General features: G+C 40.3%; 1 protein-coding gene across 1 annotated transcript in view; it reads left to right on the top strand.

Moving 5' to 3' along the window:
* KIAA1210 (KIAA1210 ortholog) overlaps positions 1-20,845 on the top strand; it is a 50,194-nt gene extending 29,349 nt beyond the window's left edge. Inside the window, 12 exon segments of the mRNA XM_006761239.2 lie at positions 1,193-1,316; positions 1,634-1,765; positions 2,833-2,979; positions 6,998-7,199; positions 8,367-8,399; positions 9,305-9,379; positions 9,452-9,501; positions 9,564-9,660; positions 12,120-15,893; positions 16,858-17,012; positions 17,940-18,045; positions 19,824-20,845. Of these exon segments, the coding sequence (XP_006761302.1) occupies positions 1,193-1,316; positions 1,634-1,765; positions 2,833-2,979; positions 6,998-7,199; positions 8,367-8,399; positions 9,305-9,379; positions 9,452-9,501; positions 9,564-9,660; positions 12,120-15,893; positions 16,858-17,012; positions 17,940-18,045; positions 19,824-19,987 (5,059 nt within the window). The 3' untranslated portion in view covers positions 19,988-20,845.
* The last annotated feature ends 278 nt before the right edge of the window (positions 20,846-21,123 follow it).

Here is a 21,123-nt window from a genome sequence, read left to right as displayed (position 1 = left end):
GACATCCTTTTGCTTGAATTAGTCCATTATATTGAGGTTTTACTGTATTTAATTTTTATGAAATCCATCTATCTATTTTTTTCTTTTGTCGCTTAAGCTTTTTGTGTCATATCTAATACATTGCCAAATCCAGATAATGAACACATACCCCTATGTTTTCTTCTAAGAGTTTAAGCTCTCATATTTAGGTTTTTGACCAATATTGAGTTAGTTTTTATATAAAGGCTGTCCCAAAAATGTATATACATTTTGAATGATTATAAAGTCAGTGTTTATGAACATACAGTTCATTTAAAATTTTTAAAACAATCTATCAAAATGAATAATTTCTTTTGTCAATGCCTGTTTTCAAACTGATGACTGTTCTGGTCCAGGCACGTTCTGGTCCAGGCACTACTGATAATAAAGCAATGGAATCTCAAACATCAAGAATCATTTTGTTGAGTATTTGTGTGCCCTCAATTCATTGACTGTTGCCAGTTTTATACTGTAAACTGTATTATTTATGAATCCCTATTAAAAAAGTCTAGTGGCACTTTAGGATGAATTTTCTTTGTTCAAAACTTAGTCTGGCTTTACCCATTACTTAAAATCAGTTAAACCTACAAAAGAGTGAAAATTAAGTGAGTTATCAGCTATTAAAGTGTTTATACATTTTGGGGGGATACCCTATACAATGTGAGATAAGAGTCCAACTTTATTCTTTGCTTGTGGCTATCCAGTTTTCCCAGCACTGTTTGTTGAAAAAACTATTCTTTCCCCCACTGAATGGTCTTAGCACCCTTGTTATGTCAGTTAACCAGAGGTGAGTGAGTTTATTTCTGGATTCTCAGTTCTATTCCATTGATCTATGTCTACTTTTAGACCGGTGCCAAACTGTAGCTTTGTAGTCAGTTTTGACAGTGGCAAATATGAGTCCTTCAAATTTCTTTCTTTTCAAGATTGTTTGGCTATTTTTGTTCTCTTGCATTTCAATGTGAATTTTAAAATCAGCTTGTCCATTTATGCAAAAAAAGCTTAAAGGCAGCTGGAATTTCATTTAATATCTCACAAACAACTTTTTGTCTCAGCATTTATTCATCTCTACCCTCCTTCCGTGATGTCTGTCATAGGCCATATTATAGATATACATGTGTCTTTGGTTCCTATAGCCCTTGGGCTGCTTTTACAAGACTGTTTCCTTCTTTTCTAGGGTCAGGGGAAACATGAGCAAATCCCTGTCCCATGAAAGCGTCTTCAGGTCGAAATCTGAGCTTGAAAGTCCAGAACATAAAATATACCCCTCTCCAGAGCCCCAGAGTGGCAGATCTCTGAAGGTAATACTGAACTTGAATATCAGTGCCTATTTGGACTACTCTTCCTCCATTCCCTATTCCTACCTCACCAAAAAAGGAGGGAGGAATTTGGCCTTACTTCTCTACTGATTCTACCTCCACAGGGCTCTTGTAAACATTGAATGAGAGAATGTACTTTAAATATATGATGTGCTTACCTAGTGCTTGTCACATAGTATTGACTAGTGTTACCATATTCACTTTATTTGACACACCCAAGAATTTAAGTATTATTACAGTGATATCCCACTGTTAATGTGCAAGTATTCTAACCTCCATGTTTTTTCTTTCTTCCACAGAGAGCTCATATTTCCAGAACTCTGTCTATCACTAGTAGTGTGCATAGACCTGTTTCTGGAACTCTGCTTGGAGTTATACCCCATTACGTGCACAGAAGTGGAATCTGGATTGGAGGCTCCAAGATCACTGAGGTAATAGAGTAGAATTGTTCAAAGTATGGCATCTAAGTCAAACAGACAGACCTATGCTTGAATTCTTAATCTGCTACCTATTGGCTCTATAACCTTGGACTGATTGCTTAACCTCCATGAGCCTTCCTTTCCTCACTTACACTGGGTATAATATTAGTATCTCCCTCAAAGAGTTGCTTGTGAGGATTGATAAAGACTCATAGAGGTTTTAGAAATTGCTCAGGATCTCCCAGATAGTAAGTGATAGACTTGGAAATCTGGCCCAGTTGTGTTGACTTTAAAACACATGGTCTTTCCATTAGCACAGTCTTTAAGATGCTCAACTTCTTTTTTTTAAAAAATATATTTTATTGATTTTTTACAGAGAGGAAGGGAGAGGGATAGAGAGTCAGAAACATCGATGAGAGAGGAACATCGATCAGCTGCCTCCTGCACATCTCCCACTGGGGATGTGCCCGCAACCCTGGTACATGCCCTTGACCGGAATCGAACCCGGGACCTTTCAGTCCGCAGGCCAACGCTCTATCCACTGAGCCAAACTGGTTTCGGCGATGCTCAACTTCTTTATACCTGCTTCAACAGGGAGAAGGGCACGCATTTAGTCTCCACAAAATGCAGCATGTGAGTTCAATCCCCAGTAAAGGTACATAGAATAATCAAATAATGAAATAAGTGGAACAACAAATCCATGTCTCTCCCTCCCTCCATCTCTGGGAAGGCCACACAGGGAAGAGACCCTTCTCCACTGGAGAGCTGATTATTCCGTATTTGGCAAAAGGTTACTTGGGTTTATTTTTTATTGATTGATTGATTTGGGAGAGGGAGGGAGGGAGAGACAGAGAGAGAGAGAGAGAGAGAAAGGCTATTGGTGTGTAAGCTAAGGCTATCGGTCTTTGGTTTGAATAGGTACTAGAAGTGAAAACAGGGAGGTAGAAGATTCTTTATTTGGCATGTTTTTTAACTTTGGGTTCTTACTCCTTTAACCATTAAGCAACAAGAAAACATGCATAATTTGGAGGAAAGTACCCAAGTTTTAACTTTTTTCCTTTTATACTCCTCCTTAACAGATTCCACCACTGCGCTCATGCCAGCCCATCAACCCAACCCTGATACGAGCTGACACAATCCCTAAGGACTTTGAAGAAATCTCTGCTGCTGCTGAGTCACCTAAGACCCCACAAAAGGCTTTTCCACCGATGTTGACAATGGAGAAGGTTAGCTCCATCCTAAGTGGCAGGTTGTGTGGGGGTAGCGGTAGGTGGAGCACAAGTCAGAGGCATAGTTTCTTCTTGAGTTTTATTTTCTCCTGTTGTAGCTCAATACTAGGAAGATTAGTGGGGAAGGAGAGGCCATTCTTGGTTATTTACATGGTGATTTACATTTTCTATCCAATTCTAAAAGCCAAATAATTAGTCTTCAAGTTATAAGCAATAGGCCATATCTAAACAAAAAAATCGTTTCCAGTTATTTCAGAAAGAAAACAATGGAGATTTTGATGGGAGTAAAGCCTCTACAGATTTAATGCCAAAATTTTAAGGTTAAGGCATGTAGTATTATTTGAGAGACACATATCCATATGAAAAAAATCATTTCACGTATGAGAGGGCATGCATGTGTATTTCATATATCTAAGTTTGTCAACCAAATAATATTCATCAACAATTGGAATATGAATAGATTGTGCCCATATGAACATGTCTATTCTCAAACTAATGTGTAGTTAATTTGTTATTGAACTTGAGAGGGCTTTTAAAGTGAAGTAGAATTTTGAACAATTAACATTGGAACTAAAAAGTAAGCAGAAAGGTAATTTATAATGAAGATAATTGGCCAGTCAGCAAAAAACTATGTTTTGATGTTAAAAGATTCTATAGAGAGAAGTAGCCTTCAGTTAAATATGTCAACCAAAAAAAAAAAAAGCCAAAACAAAACAAAACACCAATTAGGTTAGGACCAAAGGTAAGGCACAGGCTGGCAGTAGGGAGATGGATGCTCACTGATTTATGGATTTAGGCTATGATTATAAGGTTTTTTTTCCCTGCAGAATATCACAAAATCAGATGATGGGACATTCAGTCTGAATTGGTGGAAGGATTGAATTAGATAATTTTATTGAAGTAAAATTCACATAACATGTAATTTCTCATATTAAAGTGCATGATCCAGTGGCTTTAAGTATATTCACAACATTGTGCAACCATCAACACTATCTAGTTCCAAAATAGTTTGTTTCCCCCAAAAAGAAGCCCCATACCTATTAAGCAGTCACTCATCATTCCTCCCTCCTCTCTGGATTTGTCAATTCTGCACACTTCATATAAATGTAATCATACAGTATGTGGTCTTTTGAGTCTGGCTTGTTTCACTTAGCATAATGTTTTTAAGGTTCATTCATGTTATAGCACATATCAATACTTAAGTCCTTTTTATGGCTGAGTAATATTCCATTGTATGAATGTACCATGTTTTGTTTAGCTATTCATCTATATCTGCATATTGGTTATTATAAATATTGCTGCTGTGAACATTCATGTATAAGTTTTTGTTTAAACACCTGTTTTCAATTATTTTGGGTATATACCTCAGAGTGGAATTGCTGGGTCATATGGTAAGTCTATGTTTAACTTTTTGAGGAGCCATTAAACTGTTTTCCCTAGCAGCTACCCCACCTTACATTCCCACCAGCTATGTATGAGGGTTCCAATATATCCACATGTTGGACAACTCTTTTCATTTCCTTTTCTAAAAAAAAAAAAAGTCATTCTACTGGGTATGAAGTGGTATCTCATTGTGATTTTGATTTACATTTCCAAAGTGACTAATAATGTTAAGCGTTTTTTTGATGTGCTTATTGACCATTTGTATATCTTCTTTAGAGAAATGCCTATTCAAGTTCTTTGCCCATTTTTAAATTGTTTTTGTTATTGTTGTTGTGGGTGAGTTGTAAGAGCCCTTTATATATTCTGGATACTAGACCCTTACCAGATATATGATTTGCAAGTATTTCCTCCTATTCTGTGAGTTGTCTTTAAACTCTATTCAAGAGAACAAAATTGGTCAAAATTTTAAACATTTTGTAAGGTTTAATTTATTACTTTTTTTCTTTTGATACTTATGCTTTTGAGTCATATCTAAGAAACCATTGCCAATATAATATCATGAAGGTTTACCTCATTTTCTTCTAAGAGTCTTAGCTCTTATATTTAGGTCTCTAGTCCATTTTGAGTTATTTACATATAGTGTGAGATATGGTCTACATAACTTCATTCTTTTGTATATGACTGCCCAGTTATCCCAGCACCATTTGTTGAAAAGGCTATTCTTCCTTCCATTTAATGGTCTTGGCACGCTTGGTGCAAATAAATAGATGAATGGGTTTATTTCTGGACTCTCAGTTCTGTTCCATTCCTTATGCCAGTACTGCGCTGTCTACTTACTGTAGCTTTGTAGTAAGTTTTAAAATTTATTTTATTTTTAATTTAAAATTTTTATTGATGAGAGAGATGGAGAGAGAGAGCGAGAGAGAGAGAGAGAGAGAGAGAGAGAGAGAGAGAGTTGTTGTTGTACTTATTTATGCATTCATCGGTTTATTCTTGTATGTGCCCTAACTGGGGAACCCATAACTTTGTATCAGGATGATGCTCTAGCCAACTGAGCTATCTGGCCAGGGCCAGGTGTATTGTTGACTGAACTACATTTTACTGGGTCTAGAAACATGACAGAAGGGGAAAAATACTAAAATGTGTTTTATTTTTCCAAAGAGCAGCCTTATCCCAATGAACAAAAAAGAAATGTCCAGAACCCCTATCAACCAGTGCTACGGACCCCTTCCCCTGGCCTAAGGCCTAATCCTGATTCCTTCCCCAGAAAGATTCAAGGTTAGTAGGCGCCAGGCCTGGTACATCTCACAGATGTTGAGGTGAAAGGACCTTATTTAACTCCAGCTGTTAACCAGAAGTTGTCTGTGCCAACCTCCCTGGAAAACACAGGAGAAAGAATGAAAACATTTTACATTGGGTACATAGAGGGCGTTTTGGTTCTCAGCATGCAGGGACGGAGGAGTGGGTTGCAGGAGGGGTGCGGGAGGAAAAGTAGAGAAAGGAATCCCATTTCCTTCCCTCAATTTTCTTTCAGAAACCTGCCAGAAAAGGATTCCGTTTGCTTTTCCTGAATAGCTCATAAAATCCTATGGTTGGCTCCTGTGGTAACTTTTCTAGGTTTCTCCTAACCAATATGGCTAAGGGAAAAGGTAGGGCCTTAGAAAGAACCCTACTTCCCAAAGGGGTTTCAGATATTTCTGGTTTTTGTTTTAAGGGAACTGATAGTTAATCACTTGGCCTTCAAAGGGGCTTCTGCTAACACAAATATCTGGAGATTCTTAGGAATGAGAGGTGCTCTGGGGTGCATCTTTGAGGTGTGAAAAATGCTATGTCAGGAATCCCAGAGGATACTTTTTTTGAATCCCCTACAGAGGAACCCAACTAGGAGCTCCAGGATCAGATAGTTTGCAGAGGTGGAAGCTAGCCATAATGAGGACAAGGTGACATGCTCCATACCCACACCATTCGGGGTGGGAGCACGCAGTTCCTCAGGGTGCTCCCATCAACTTTGTATCCATTCACAGTAATATAAGTAAAGGTAGTGTGTTGTTTATGTAAACTTAGCTTATAGGCCTCTTCCAACCTGATTTTCTGCCCTCCACTGAGCCTGCTTATAGAGAAATACCAGAATGCTGATGGGTTTTACTGACACCAATTGTGCCTTCATTCCAATCAGCTCCTCCTGTTAATAAAACAGGGGTACAGCCCTGAAGTGATGGTGCAAACATAACCAGAACATGCCTACCAGCAATAATAAATAAATAAATAAATAAATAAATAAAAACAGGGGTACAAGGCAAGAGAACATGCACACCCTGTCACCTTGTTAACTCCATTAAGTGGTTGGGCTCCTGTCCCAAGGGCAAAGGGGAGCCACTGAATACTTTCTAAGTAGAGGAGCAACCTGAACTTCTTGTTTCTTGTTTTCACCTGCCAGGGAACAATCAGATTTTGTTCCCCGTGCCACTAATGAGCCTATTGACCTGAAGTGTCAATATTCCTGTAGTAAAAAGAGACAATTGTTCATGAAGGATTTCTGCTTTAGGAATTCTTCAGTCAGAGGGATGTCCAACTTTGGAGACCAGGGATAGTGTATGGAGTTGACTCATTTCTTTTCTTCCACTTTCTTCAGAGCTCCTTTGAGCCCTCATCTATACCCATGCGTGCACAGTCCTTGACAACATTTGCCACGCTCACCTCTCCCAGCAGTCCCCAGCTATCCGTTAGTTTCAGCACCCCAGCTACCACCCAGGGCTGTTTGGATTCTTCAGCTGCTCGACACAAGATGGCTTTAAACCCCCGAAAACAAAAGAAGTACCTTCAAGCGACTGTAAGTCCTTCAAGAGGCCTGGGAATAAACTCCGATGTGACTAAGGATGAGTTCCAAGCTTTGCAAACTACACCTAGGGAAGTGGTATGATTTGGAGGATCCATAGCCTAAGTAGAGGTGGTAAAGTCAAGGGTACTGTCCCAGGATTTACACCCCCAGGGAGGTGACCAAACTTAAATTTAGTGATTGGGATGTCCTATGCATGTGGAACTGACATAAAAGAGACTGAAGAAAATAGAAACAGTAATCTAAATTCCTAGAAACTGCTTATTGTATTAGCATCAGGAATTCACTCAACTCTTTTTGTAGAGGATATTCAACCATAGCCCCAAATTAGGATTCTTTTAATTATTAATCAAGTAAGACCCATGTGTTACAAATTGCAGCACTGTTCCACTCATTTGGGATAACTCAAAGCATTCAAAACTCAGCTATTAACACCCCCACCCCCCCACCCCAGGATCTCTCAGTATCACATTGATGTCACAAATTACTGTTTACGACTTTCAAGCAGGTAGAGCTACACTTAGTGAGCCAATTCTGTTAAAAACATGGCCATAGTTCAGATTCAGAGATCTGACAGCAAGGAAAAGTAACAGTTGATAGCAGAGAGGGGCCATTTAGTATAGGGATCAAGAACCTTGCCCACCTTTATAAGTCCCTCAGGGCCACACTGTATCATAATCCAATGTAATAGGTCATGTTCATTATTTGCCCGAGTCATCAAGAAAAGTTAAACTATGTTCCTTGATCCCTGTTTAGGAAGGTAGGAAAGTAATGTCTTTGGGAAAGATTTTTATTAAAAGCTAAGAATTAAATATGCTAATGTTTATAAGGATGTGCCAGTTAGCTGGAAGATTGATTCACTTTGGTCAAACAATAATTTCTCAGTGACAGTGGGCTATAAGTGTAGGGCTGTAAATCAAAGCTGAAAGAGTCTAAACGATTTCATAGTTTTAGTATTTTACAGGAAGGAAACTAAAGCACAAATAGTTGCCCAAAGTCAAACACTCTATTGGTGGCAGAGCTAAGGTCAGAACCCAGTCTTCTGACTTCCAATCCAGTACTCTTTTCACCCCACCATGTTGCTCCTTGATTAGACATCTCAATTTAGCTTTAGAAAAAGAACAAATACAACTTGAAAGAACAGTAGGCAGGACAGCAGGCCCAGGGGGTCTCTGGTGGACCTGAGAGAATTTCCTTGGTACAGTGTCAAGCAGAGGATCACCAATTACTACGCACTAAACCCTGTGTATGCATTATCATCTTGACCCGTCACAAACCTGGGAGATGGGGAATGTTGGTTAAGGGAAACTTAGTGTGACCCTTCTGACTTCCTTCTGCATCACCTAATTGAGGAAAGACCTGGGTATCACTCTTTAAAAAGACTGGAACATCTACTTCTTCATTCTGACTCTCTACCTGACATTCAAATGAATATAAATGGGTATAGGATCATATATGACACAGAAGCTGCTGCCACTTGCTCTCTGCTTTAGAATTTCTTAGGTCTTCAAGTCCCATAGGAGGTTTCCCTTATCTCTAATTTATAGATATGGGCACGGAGATTTAGAGAATAACTTGCCCAGGGATCCACAGAGAGTAAATGATGGAGCAGAGATTTGAACCCAGGTCTCTGACCACATTTACTCAGAAATAATTTTGAATTGAGCCTCACAGGCATGTCAAGTGGGAACATAAGGAGTTGTATTTTTGTCTTTAGATGCATGTCTTAAAGGCTTACGTTAAGCAAATTCTGGACACTGTTCAATACAGTGCTACTCTGACATGTCTAAAGCTGCACTGTAATTATCTGAAAACCTTGTTTATTCTAAACCACTTTTAACCCCTTCAGTATAAATGCTGAACCCTTCATCTTGTCCTCTCTTCCTTCCCAACAAAAACCCTGATCCTCTTTCTTCTTTTGAGCTGGAAAGACATAATTCATGTTCTCACTAAATTTCCTGGGGATGAAAAAGCCAAACAGGATTTGAATTTGGCTCCCAGGTGTGATGAAGCGAATTTAATAATTCCAATGTTGCCAAGAATATGATTGTTGTCAGGCCCAATACCCCATTTTCAGATTTATTGCCCAGCAGTGTGTTTCAGTGGTTTTAGAGAGATCTCTGCAGCATATCTCTAAGAGATTAGACACTTCAAAGGTAGGTGAACCACTTCCAATAGGTAAAATGATCACCAGGTGATGAATGATATTGGAAATAATTTTCATTGTTAATGGTATTGTTATGTTCCCAGCAGAGCCATTTGGATATCAGAGATGTTTTTTCCTGATTTTTCCCCCTTTGGCAACCATATAGGGATGGGTGAGCACCTTAGTCTTATTCAAGCTCTTTCTTCTCTCTTTTAGATCAAGCCAAAGCAGGAAGAGCCAGGCCTCCCACTGGTTTCTGAAGAGAAAGCCAAACCAAAAGCAGTTACCCAAAAGAAGCTGAAAGACAGTGCAGGTTGGCACACTTCACCCTCACCCAGAAGCATGTACCACAAGCTTAATTGCACAGTGCTATGTGATGGGAGTTACCCAGGCCAGCTGTCCTTGGTCCTCAGAGAGCTTTCAATTTAAGATGCATACTAATGTGGTCCAGGTTTCTCCATCTAAACTGCTTAATTAATACAATTGCCACTTGCAGAGGGCTCATACTGGATCCCTCTTTTGTCTAAATCCGTGGTTGGTAAACTGCGGCTCACGAGCCACATGCGGCTCTTTGGCCCCCTAAGTGTGGCTCTTCCTAAGCCTTAGGAGTACCCTAATTAAGTTAATAACAATGTACCTACCTATATAGTTTAAGTTTAAAAAATTTGGCTCTCAAAAGAAATTTCAATCGCTGTACTGTTGATATTTGGCTCTGTTGACGAATGAGTTTGCAGACCACTGGTCTAAATGAATTTAAAACCAGAGGTGGTTTGTGTTTGTGAGTTTCTTCAATCCTCTCTAACTCTACTGTACCTGCTGAGTTCCTTAGTGAGCTCAGATATTTGAGGGCAGCCAATAATTTCCCTTCAGCATTCCCCCTCAGCAACAGAACCAGATAATAATTACAGAATTGTCCCCAAACTAGTTTTTTTTAAAAAAATATTTTTATTGATTTCAGAGAGGCAAGGAGAAGGGAGAGAGAGATAGAAACATCAATGATGAGAGAGAATCATTGATCGGCTGCCTTCTGCACGCCGCACAGTGGGGATCGAACCAGCAACTGGGCATGTGCCCTGACTGGGAATGGAACTATGACCTCCTGGTCTACCACTGAGCTATGTCAGTCAGGCCCAAAACTAGTTTTTTAAAGTTGCTTTTCTCTTCCTGTAGAGAAGTGGTTCCTGCACATGCCCCACAGGGGGGTAATTTGATTTTTAAGGGGGGCAATTTGATTTTTAAGGAGGGCAATTTGAGAATGAGTTATTAACAGTGAACTTTTTGCATTTCTTATGGTTCTAGGGGCCTAATATACAGTATATAAATATATATTGTGACATATTTATGCATTTCAGCTCTCTATTGTATGTTTTGAAACTTTATTTGCTATTTTTTCATGTCACTACATATTATTATTTTTTAAAAACAATTTCTTAGTGATTTCTTCCTTAGTACTACAACTGTCCTTTTTTTAAAAAAAAATTTTCTCTTTCATGGATGCCATGTTCCTTGAAAGCTTGTTTAGACCAAGTTAATTTCCTTATAGGCTTCCTCCACATTAATAGGAGTTGACTTTTTGAATAATAAAGAATTATATGTCACGGCCGGGGGGAGATCAGGATTTTAGAGATGCTTAGGTGGGGCATGGCCCAAAAAAGGTTGGGAACCACTGCTGTAGGGAGAAAAGGTCTTGCATTAACAGTGAGAGCAATTCCCATATCCATGGGCAAAGAGGGCTAGGGCAGCTGCAGACAGATGTCTTTTATAGTTGACACCCACCAAATCCCCAAATAATACCATGGGAGTGAAAATCTCTCTGTGTGTGTATAGGTGGATGTTGGCTCCAGCTGATGGCAACCTCATTTCAAGCAATACTTGATAAAACAAAATCCCAGTTCCATAAATTAAGTCAAACAATTATTTCATATTTTTCCACAAAGGAGTTCAAAGATAGGATATTCCTAAACAATTTTTTTCATGGAAACTAACAAAACTGTTCTGCAGAGAGAGAAAAACAGAGAAAGAAATGAGTAATTCCTTTTTACTTTCTTTTTATTGTTTTTTTTCATATTTACTTTTAATATTTGTCCTTTTATGCACAGAGGATAGAACTGATTCAGTGTTGATGGGGGCAGATACTGATTGGATTTGCACATAATGGGAATAGTTTGGAGTGAACCCAGCTATGCTCAGTGCTATATGCTGGATATGAAGCCACCAGATGGAGCTAGGGATGCAATGGATGACGGGGGAGGGAAGGCAGTGAGGGTTTTCCCACCTGGGCATCAAGCTGAATTCCTTAGTAAAAAATATAGTGAGGAGCTCAGCTGGTGTAGTTCAGTGGTTAAGCATTAACCCAGGAACCAAGAGGTCATGGGTTCGATTCCCAGTCAGGGCATATTATATGAAAATTAAGTAGAATTAAGTAGAAAATACAAATACTAATTAGAAAGTAAAATTTCCCCTTGCCTTGCTCCAGTTGGTTTCCTAAAAGATAATCATTCCTGCAAGTTCAAAAATTGTCTTTTGATGTGTCTCACTCCTAATGGTGGGCAATAATGATATAATGATAATGAACCAACCTTAGAATCAGTTTATAAAACTGGGATTTTACTTCACTTTTAGTGACCAGTTTCTCTAGCTTCTGATTAGCTACTTCTTCATGCTAGAAAATTCAATACCAAATAGGTACCCATTAGGCCAAGGCAAATTGTTCTTATTTTAGGAAGTCAAAAACACACATATTTTTCCTTTTCTTATTTCTATCTGGTACAGGCCCCTCAATTCAGGAACAGAGCATCAAAACTGAGATTTATAAGACAACAGACCAGGCTGCAAATGCAGATGCTGTTGAGAGTCCAGACTACTCATGGCCAGCAGCATATGGGAGACAGTGTGGAAAAAAAGAATCAAGTGCTTCAGAAAAGAATGAGTGTGGATCCAAAGCATGCGGCTTTATACAACCTAGTCGAAGGCCTGGCTTAGGTAATAGAGCTGGGTACTCATCTGCTGACAAGATTGCCAGGGATAGCCCTTTCTGGCGCTTTTCCTTGGAGAGACAAGTCGTGAAGCAGCCCAGAGCTCCACAAGTAGAAACCACTACTCCTCATGAGTTTCTTTCAGATGAAAATGACATGGGAAGGAGAATGGCTGGTTTAGATTTTAAAACAGGAAAAGCATCGTTATCATGTCTCAGACCTAAAGACATGAAAGAGTCCATGGCTAGTGGTCCATCACAATACCACGAAGATGGAACTAAGAAGTCAGAAGCCGTAACTTCTCTTTCATCAGTGGTGGAAAACCCTTATACAAGCCAAGAAGTTATCATGTTTTCAGTGACAGAGAAGGCTCAGGTGTGTATGGATCCTTCTCATATTCAGTCAGAAGAGGATGCTTCCAGCTTTGATTCAAAAAATGACCAATTTGAAATGAAGTCAGCTCAAGATAACTCAACTATCTATAAAGAAACACCTTCTGGAAATGTCATTCAGGCCTTTCCAGCAAGTGTTTTGGACATGGCAAGTGCTTTGCCAGAGGGAGGAATTTCTGTAAAGAGGATGCCTCCCAGAAGCCTTTCCCAATCTTTGGAGAAGCCAGAAGCTGAAGAAGTCTCCTCATATTCAGATATTGTTTCAGGGGTGGAAAGTGGTTCTGATCAGCAGCTGACTCCTGGATATGTTTTCCAGTCTTCAAGGAAGCCCAAAGATGAAGAATTATTCTCAGATTCAGAGAGTGCTTCTTCAGAGGAGGGCAATGGTTCTGAACAGAAGCTGGATCCCGAATATTCTTTCCAGTCCATGATGAAGTCCAAAGATGATCAAGAAACCTTCCCAGATTCTAACAGTTTTCTTGGGAACTTATGCAGTTCTCATGAACAGCTGGCTCCCAGATGTGCTTCCCAGGCTTTGGAGGAGCCTGAAGACAAAGTGCCCACAGAATCAAATAGGAATTCTCAAAAATACAGTAATCCTTATGATTGGAGCAGTTTTGAGGAAGACATGCCTCCCAGACATCCTTCCCCAGCCTTGGGGACGCCCACAGCCCAACAGGAAATCTCAGTTTCAAAGAATACATTTGAGGATGAGTTGGTTGTATCTGTGGAGCAGACTCCTCCCAGACACCTTCCTCAGCCCTCTGTGAAGCCATCTGTTCAGCAGCAACTCTCCTCAGGTTCAGCAAATGCTTTTTCAGATTGGGTGTCAACGCCTCCCATGAACTTTTCCCATCACTGGCTGAGCCCTAAATCCGAGGAAGAAGCCTCTGCAGGTCAAGAAAATATTGCTCTTGAGTGGGGCATTTTTATGGAGCCGCTGCCTCCCCGAGTGCATTCAAGGCGCCTGATGAAGCGTAAAGTTGAGCAACCAATCTCCTCAGGGTCAGAAATTGCTACTATTGAAGGGATCATGTCTACAGAGCTGACGCCTTCAAGAAATAATTCTCAACCCCCAGTGAAACCAATAGCTGAACAAGAAATCTCTGCAGGTCCAGAGAGCACAGCTGTTAAGGGGAGCATTTCTATGGAGCCTCCTTTTCCTAACGTTTTTGCCCAGCCCATAATGAACCCAAAAGTTGAACAAAATGTGTTCTTAGGTTCAGAGGGTGCTGATAAGGCCATTTTAGTGGAGCTAACACTCCCTGAATGCTCAACAAATCCTCAAGACCAGCATGTCTTCTCAGAGAACACTGCTGATAATAAGGACATGTTTGTGGAATCCCTGCCTCCAGACTACCCTGTCCAGACATTGGCGAAGCTTAACTTCCAGCCACAGACTATTTCCAGCGACCCAGGGAGTGCTTCCACAGAATGGAGTGATCCTGTGGAGCTGATGCCTCCCAGACACACAATGGGCTCCTGGGTGAGCACCAGCTTTGAACAACCCTCTGCAAGTCCAGAGAGCACTGCTGTGGAGTGGGGAAACCCTACAGAGCCACTGCTTCCCAAAATGCTTTCTCAGTCCCTAAGGAGACCAGTTGCTGAGCAAGAAGTCTTCTCAGGTTCGATGAGCGCTTCTGAAGAATGGAGTGGTCTTGTGCAGCCGAAGTCTTCTCTATACACTTTGCAGCACTGGGTGAGCCCTAAATTTGAGCAACAAACCAATGAAGGTCCAGAGCCTTCACAGTGTAGCATGAAATCAGTAGTCAACCAACCAATCTCTGCAGGTCTAAAGAGTGTTGCCATTGAGGGGGACACTTCTACAGAGATGCTGCCTCCCAGACATTGGTCCATTGTGAGACATAAAATCCAGAAAATGATGCCAACTTCTGAGAATGCTGTTGTTGGGTGCATTTCTGAGAGGCCACTGCCTATCGAATATCCCACCCACTTCTCAAAGCCTAGCATTCAAGAAATATCCTTACATCCAGAGAACACTGCTGTTGAAGGAGGCATGTCTAAGAAATCACTACATCCCAAGTGTCCTCAGTCATTTGTGAAATGTATGGCACAGCATGTCTTTTCAGAGAGCCCTGATATGGAGGAGCAGGTTTATGTGGATCCTCTGTCTTCTAATCAACCTTCCAAATATTTGTTGAAGCCTACAGTTGAGCACCAAGTTTTCTCAGGTTGTGAGAGTGCTGATATTGAGGGAGACATTTCTTCAAAGGTGGTGCCTGCAAAATGCCCTTTACAGTCCTCGGGGAGGCTTGAAGACCCACAAGGAGTTTTCTCATATTCAGAAAATGCTCCTGTTAAGTGTAGCTATCCCCAAGAGCAGCTGCATCCTGGATACCTTTCCCAGGCATGGGGGAAGATTAAGTATGAGCAAGAAGTCTCCACAGTTTCTGAGAGCTCTCTTAAAGAATGGAAGAGTTCTGAAGAGCAGCTGCCTTCCAGATGCCCTATCCAAGCTGAGGATGGGGGTGAATTCCAGCCACAGATGTCCTCATCAGGCTCAGTCAGTGTACCTGTAGAGAGGAGCAGTGCTGAGAATCGGCTGCCTCCCAGACACCCTTTTCAGGCTTTTGCAGACCCTCAATATAAGCAACAAGTTTATTCAAGTTCCATGAGTACTGCTGCCAAGGGAATCATTGTTGAGCGCAATCCTAGCGGCCAGGCCCTCCCAAGAGGTCCAGCTTCTCCAAGCAAAACTAGGGGACACAGCCAAGACTCTGAAGACCTCTTTAAGAACATTTTGACTCCTGATACCAAATCTGTGAAGTTCGCCCTTGATCCTGCCTGGCCACCATCCACTTCTGGGGACACTTACACTAAGGAGGATGTTCTCGAGAGTAGTGATCAAAATAATGACTATTCAAATTTATCCAACAGTGAGGCTGATGTTGAAAACCTCTTTGGAGTTCAACTGAAGAGAATCCCTTCCTCAGAGAAGTACAAGAGTGAGGAACAAAACCATTCTACCAAGCTTCCTTCACTCTCCTTAGGCCCAGTTTCATCTTACACAGACAGAGAACCACAAATCATAAGTGCTTCCCAAGGGCTCCTGGGCATCTCCAAGAACCTTACCACAACATCTGACATTGCAGAGAAGCAACAGAGCAAGCCCCAATCTGATAGCATGCTCAAGAAGAAACCTGATTACAAGATCCCAGGTGAGACTATCTTTCCAGATGGCAGTTAGATACCAAGTGGAGGGAGGAACTGTAAATCAGTCTTGAATGGGGAGAAGTCTGTTCTAGCCTTGCCTGCTGAGTTTTTCCTTTGATAGGGCTGGCTTGTTGATTTAGGGGCAGGATAGTGCCCCATTCTAGATTAAGGGATTCTTTAATGGACACATGACCATCTTCCCATTCCCTCTCTCCCACCCTCTGTATACTTTACATTTGGATAAAATGTTATGATTTTCTCAAAACACTTTTACATGTTTTGAGAACACACACCACACACACTCACACACACCATGTGGATTTTTAAAGACAGCTCATTAATAGAACACTATGTTCAGACTCTCAGCTTGAAATCTTAATTTACTGTAAGTGGTTGTACTTCCAGAGCTTCTTCCCTCACTTGAAATGTCTAAGAATTCAGATCGAGGTGACCTTTTGAGCACTAATCTCTCATAAAGACTTTGCATCTTCCAACTCACCATCACATAGTCATGTATATGCCTATAACCACACCCATGTACCTACACACTTGCATAAGGATCTATGAAGTAACAAATGCTGTAAGCATTTCCTTGGAGTTAGAGGATTGGCATTAATGGTCAATGACCTGAACCTCTGGCCTCCTAGGAATTTTTCCAACCCACCTGGCAACCATTGTCCTATCATGATTTGGAGATAGGAAGAGGGATGGACAAGGAAGGGAAAGGTACCAGTAAGAGAACAGTATGTAAACTTTGAAGTACAGCTTCTTATCTACCCAAAGAACTCCTTCCTTACTAGGTTTTGTGGAGGGTAAAAAAGAAGGGGGCTTTTCTCTATGTGAGATCTATTTATTTTCACTGGGCAATTCACAAGGATCCCATTGGGACATTATTATGGGTAGGCCCCAGCCAGCCTCAAGACTCTGCCTGCCTTGCTTCAGTTCTAACTCCTTTAATTCCTTTCTCAGGGAAGGCTCCTGGTAAACTATCAGGTTATGCCACCTTAGACCCATCTTGGATAACCAGGGTCAAGCAGAAGCAGAAGAATTCCCTGACCCAGCTTCCTACGCAAGAGCTGAATAGAGCTGCAGCAAAGGCTGACATCAAGGTGCCTACATATGAGGTAGGATCTGGGGAAGCCCACAAAACACTCCCACAGGTTGCACTGGAAACTTTTCCAGGCATACATCTCCCCACTTCTTTGGTTGCATTAATCAAGACAGGAGGACTGCAAAGGAAAAGATTTGCTTTGTACTCAAACAAATGTGCCCCGCTTTGTGCTCTTAAAGAGTGTGTGAAAGTAATGAATGTGAAAAGATTCTATAAATCAAATCCTGTCCTAAACATTCTAAAGCAGATTCCATGAAATTGGTTGAGAAATAAGGAGTAAGTCACAAAAATCCCAAAAGATTTTTTATGACTAGAGTGAAAGTTTTTTATGACAGGGGTGAAAGTTGAAGAACTATTCTTACAGATATTTTACACACACACACACACACACACACACACACACACACTAAGTTAGATCAGCATGGAGAGGTTAATTTGAAAAGCTTACACTAGACAATTTTGAAAGGACCTATAATTATATTATATTCTAATGCAAGGAGTGCAAGTCAGATGACAACAAGTTTTGCTCAATAGAAATTCTATGGAACTCACTTCAGTTAATTGATAAAACTTGTTTGTAACCACCACATTCTGTTAGTTTGCTGTTAAGTGCTAGGGAAAAGGTTGTTCTCAAGACAAATAATTCTCATGTCAACCTGTTTACACTATTTGTGTGATTAGACAACCTTTTTTCCAGATCTGAAAAGTGGTAAACTTGAACCAGCTTAGGGTTGTGAACCTAAATTCTGAACCAAGGGAGCTCTCACTGCTATTTCTTTCCTTATCTTTTTCTATCTCTATCACTCCATATCTTTCCTTTTTATTAATTTTGGCCTCATAATACCCAAGGACAGGGCTTATACTGTGATCATCTGAATAAGTAATTAGCTGTTTTCATGTTAGGCCTTACAAGCTTCCTGTTTTCATTTTTGTATTAAAGGGAGCTGACCTTGCAAAACAAAGCCAACAAAGAGAGATTTCCACTTCCAATGTCGATGGACAGGAGAAGAAGGCACAGATGAAGTTACCTGACTCCATCAAAGCAGGTAAAAACACTCAAGTAACCCCCTCCCCCAAACAGCCCTGGAAGAATGCTGTGAAACTCTTGCATTTTCAAGCTCTGACAATATATATCTTCCCACCTCCAACTCCAAATCAGCTTCATGAGTCTCTCATGGCTCTTCCATTAGGTAAAGATATTTACTTGTTTTAGGAAAATCCAATCATTATGGCTGTTATAAGTCCAGTGTATAACTTTCAGAATAGCTTCCATTTTTTTACCCTATTGAGGAAATTTTGTAGGTACAAAATTATGATCATGTACTAAAATGTTTCTGAGGCTAGTATTCAAGAGGAAAGAACCAAGTTACTTTTCAGTTCATAGCAAAGGAGTGTGTTCTCATCTTCTCTATTTCCAATGAAACTATTAAGAATAATCCACTCTAAAGACCAAATGGTATTGAATTGTTTTTTTAAACTATTTAAAAGGCTTGTTTTAGCCCCTCTGTATTCTAAGCAGAGGTATGAGAGGTGGGTGAAATGTTGAAAGTGGAAAAAAACATTATGATGGAATAGAATAGAATGTGATTTCATCAGCAGAGTTATATGCCAGAGAGTTGTTGCTACTGTTTTCAGCAAGAACAAGGGCCCAGTACAATGGATTTATATTGAATTATCTTTGTCCTTTTCTTTAGTCCCCCTCATGAAGAATTAGACTCCGAATTTGGTAATCCATTGTCTGGCCATAAAATAGTAGCACCTGACCTGCTCATAGTTATTAATAATCTCATGGACACTATATTCCTGCCAAGTGTTTCTCAAGTCACTGTTTTAGAAAGCTCACTGGTAAGCTTTTAGGGGTAGGAGAGGCTGGGGGAAGGTCAAGGAGGGAAAAAAAGGAGACAAATGTACTACTCTTTGTAATATTTTAAGCAATTAAAAAATTAAAAAAAATTACAGATGGTCTTGGCTCCATTGCTAAAAATCCTAATTCAGTTAGTTCAGGAAATGACATAAGCTTTGGTATTTTTATTGATTTATTTTTAAAGAATAGTTTATTGATTTTTAGAGAGAGATAGAAACATCAATGTGAGAATGCAGCATCCATCAGCTGCTTCCTGCATGCCCCCGCCAGGGATTGAGCCAGCAACCTAAACATGTGCCCTGACTGGGAATTGAACTGGCAACCCGTTGGTGCACTGAACGATGCCCAACCAACTGAACCATGCTGGCCAGGGCTGGGCCTTTGTATATTTAAAAAGCTCTAGGAAATTCTAATGTGTAGCCAGGGTTGAGAAGCACTGATTGAGTATAAGCCACCAAATTAATCAACCATAAAACAGGATGAGGAAAGGAGTAGATTTGGGGAATAGGGAGGTAAGTCTGCTTGGTCAGAGTAGTTGGTACAGTGTTATTTAGCATAGACTTTTACAGAGTTGAGCTACTTTATCATCATTTATGTCACACAACATCATAGATTAGCGAAAGAAAAATAATATTGGAAATTTAAAAAACTGAAGATACCATATAATATGATTTTTCTCTGATCTAAATTCAAAAGTATAAGCCAATCCAGTAATAACCACCCAAACATTGGCAGTTACAGCTGTAAGCATTTTTCTCTCAGACGTTCCCTTGTCCACATCCCTGTGCCATAGCCATATTGATTTTACCCCTTTGCCATACCACCCATTGCATTTTCCATGCATTAAGTTTTAGAAAACAGAATAAACATGAAAGAAGGAAAATTTTACTGTATTCTTTAAACATAGCTCAGTACCTCTAGGGCTTCTTACTGCTTGTGTGTTATTTGCTGTGGTTCCAGCAGGATATGAAAATGAGAAGATAATTCAAGTGCTTGCCATGAGAAAAGAAACCAGAAAACCTTCAGCTGACCCAGCCATGTTCCAAGAGCCAGATGAGCCAATTTGGTTCTCCATGGCCAAGGAGAAAGCCAAAGCATGGAGCCATATAACAGAAACCATGTAATAAATAGCTCCTGGGTGGAGCATCAGCATTTCAAATGATAATTGCCAAGAGCTTTATTAATGCTATGCACTGAATTATTTAGATATGTAACCATTTTCTAATAAGCAAAAAGCCTTATAATGGTAATTAAAGCTAATAATTATGTGAGCGAGACAAATGCCACAAATGCCTGATGTTTAGTTCAGCCATTGCCAGCATCTGAAAATCCAGCATTTCCTCTATAAAAACTATGTAAAATATTTGCGGTACTATAGAATTTTGAAATCTTTAATGTTGGACATGGTGTTTCAGAAGGGCAAAAGCAAAAACATTTTGTTGGAGCAACTAAGATAGGGGTCATTTCCCTTAATCAAATAAATTAATTCTAGTGGAAATGTCCAGATCATTTGGCCCAAGGATTGGCTTTTAGGTTTATGAGCCTAGTTAAGTACTTTAGTTTTTGGTTGCTGCTCTAAGCTTTACCAAGGCCCCTAGAAGAGGTGGTGGAAGTGAAAATCCTGGGTCTCCAAGAAAAATTTTGCACAGCTCACCCCTCAGTCAGCACATTGCCCTTTAAAACACCTTTGTATACCTGGGAAATCTCAATGCCTGCAATTTATTCAGAGCTCTCTCTTTACACATTCACCATATCAATTTGTCACAGGTCTGGCAGCAGTGAGTACCTTCCTGTGAGGCAGAATATTTCTTGGAGATTATCATGCTCCTCTGGATGGTTAGTTCACCAGTCTTTGACTGCTTTCCCCAGTGCCACTGCGACCCTCTCCAGTTGCTCAGAAGTGTACTAGATATCATATATATCCTGTTTGTTGTTGTTGTTAATCCTCAACCAAGGATATTTTCCATTGATTTTTTTAGAGAGAGTGAAAGGGGTGGGGGAGAAAGAGAGAAACATCAATCTAAGAGAGACACATTGGCAGTTGCCTCCTGCATACGCCCCTACCAGACCAGGGATGGAGCCTGCAACCGAGGTACATGCCCTTGACCGGAATCCAGTCCGAGACCCTTCATTCCATGGGCAGACACTCTATCCTCTGAGCCAAACTGGCTAGGGCCATATCCTATTTTATAAGCACTAAAGACCCTGTTGAAATTCAAAATTCTGTAGATGCCAAAACATATACGTTTAGTCAAAATAC

This window comes from Myotis davidii, unplaced genomic scaffold (genome assembly GCF_000327345.1).
Source record: "Myotis davidii unplaced genomic scaffold, ASM32734v1 scaffold3998, whole genome shotgun sequence".
Classification (NCBI taxonomy): domain Eukaryota; kingdom Metazoa; phylum Chordata; class Mammalia; order Chiroptera; family Vespertilionidae; genus Myotis; species Myotis davidii.
The sequence above is the reverse complement of the archived record's forward strand: the minus strand, read 5'-3'. Positions and strand labels throughout refer to the sequence as shown.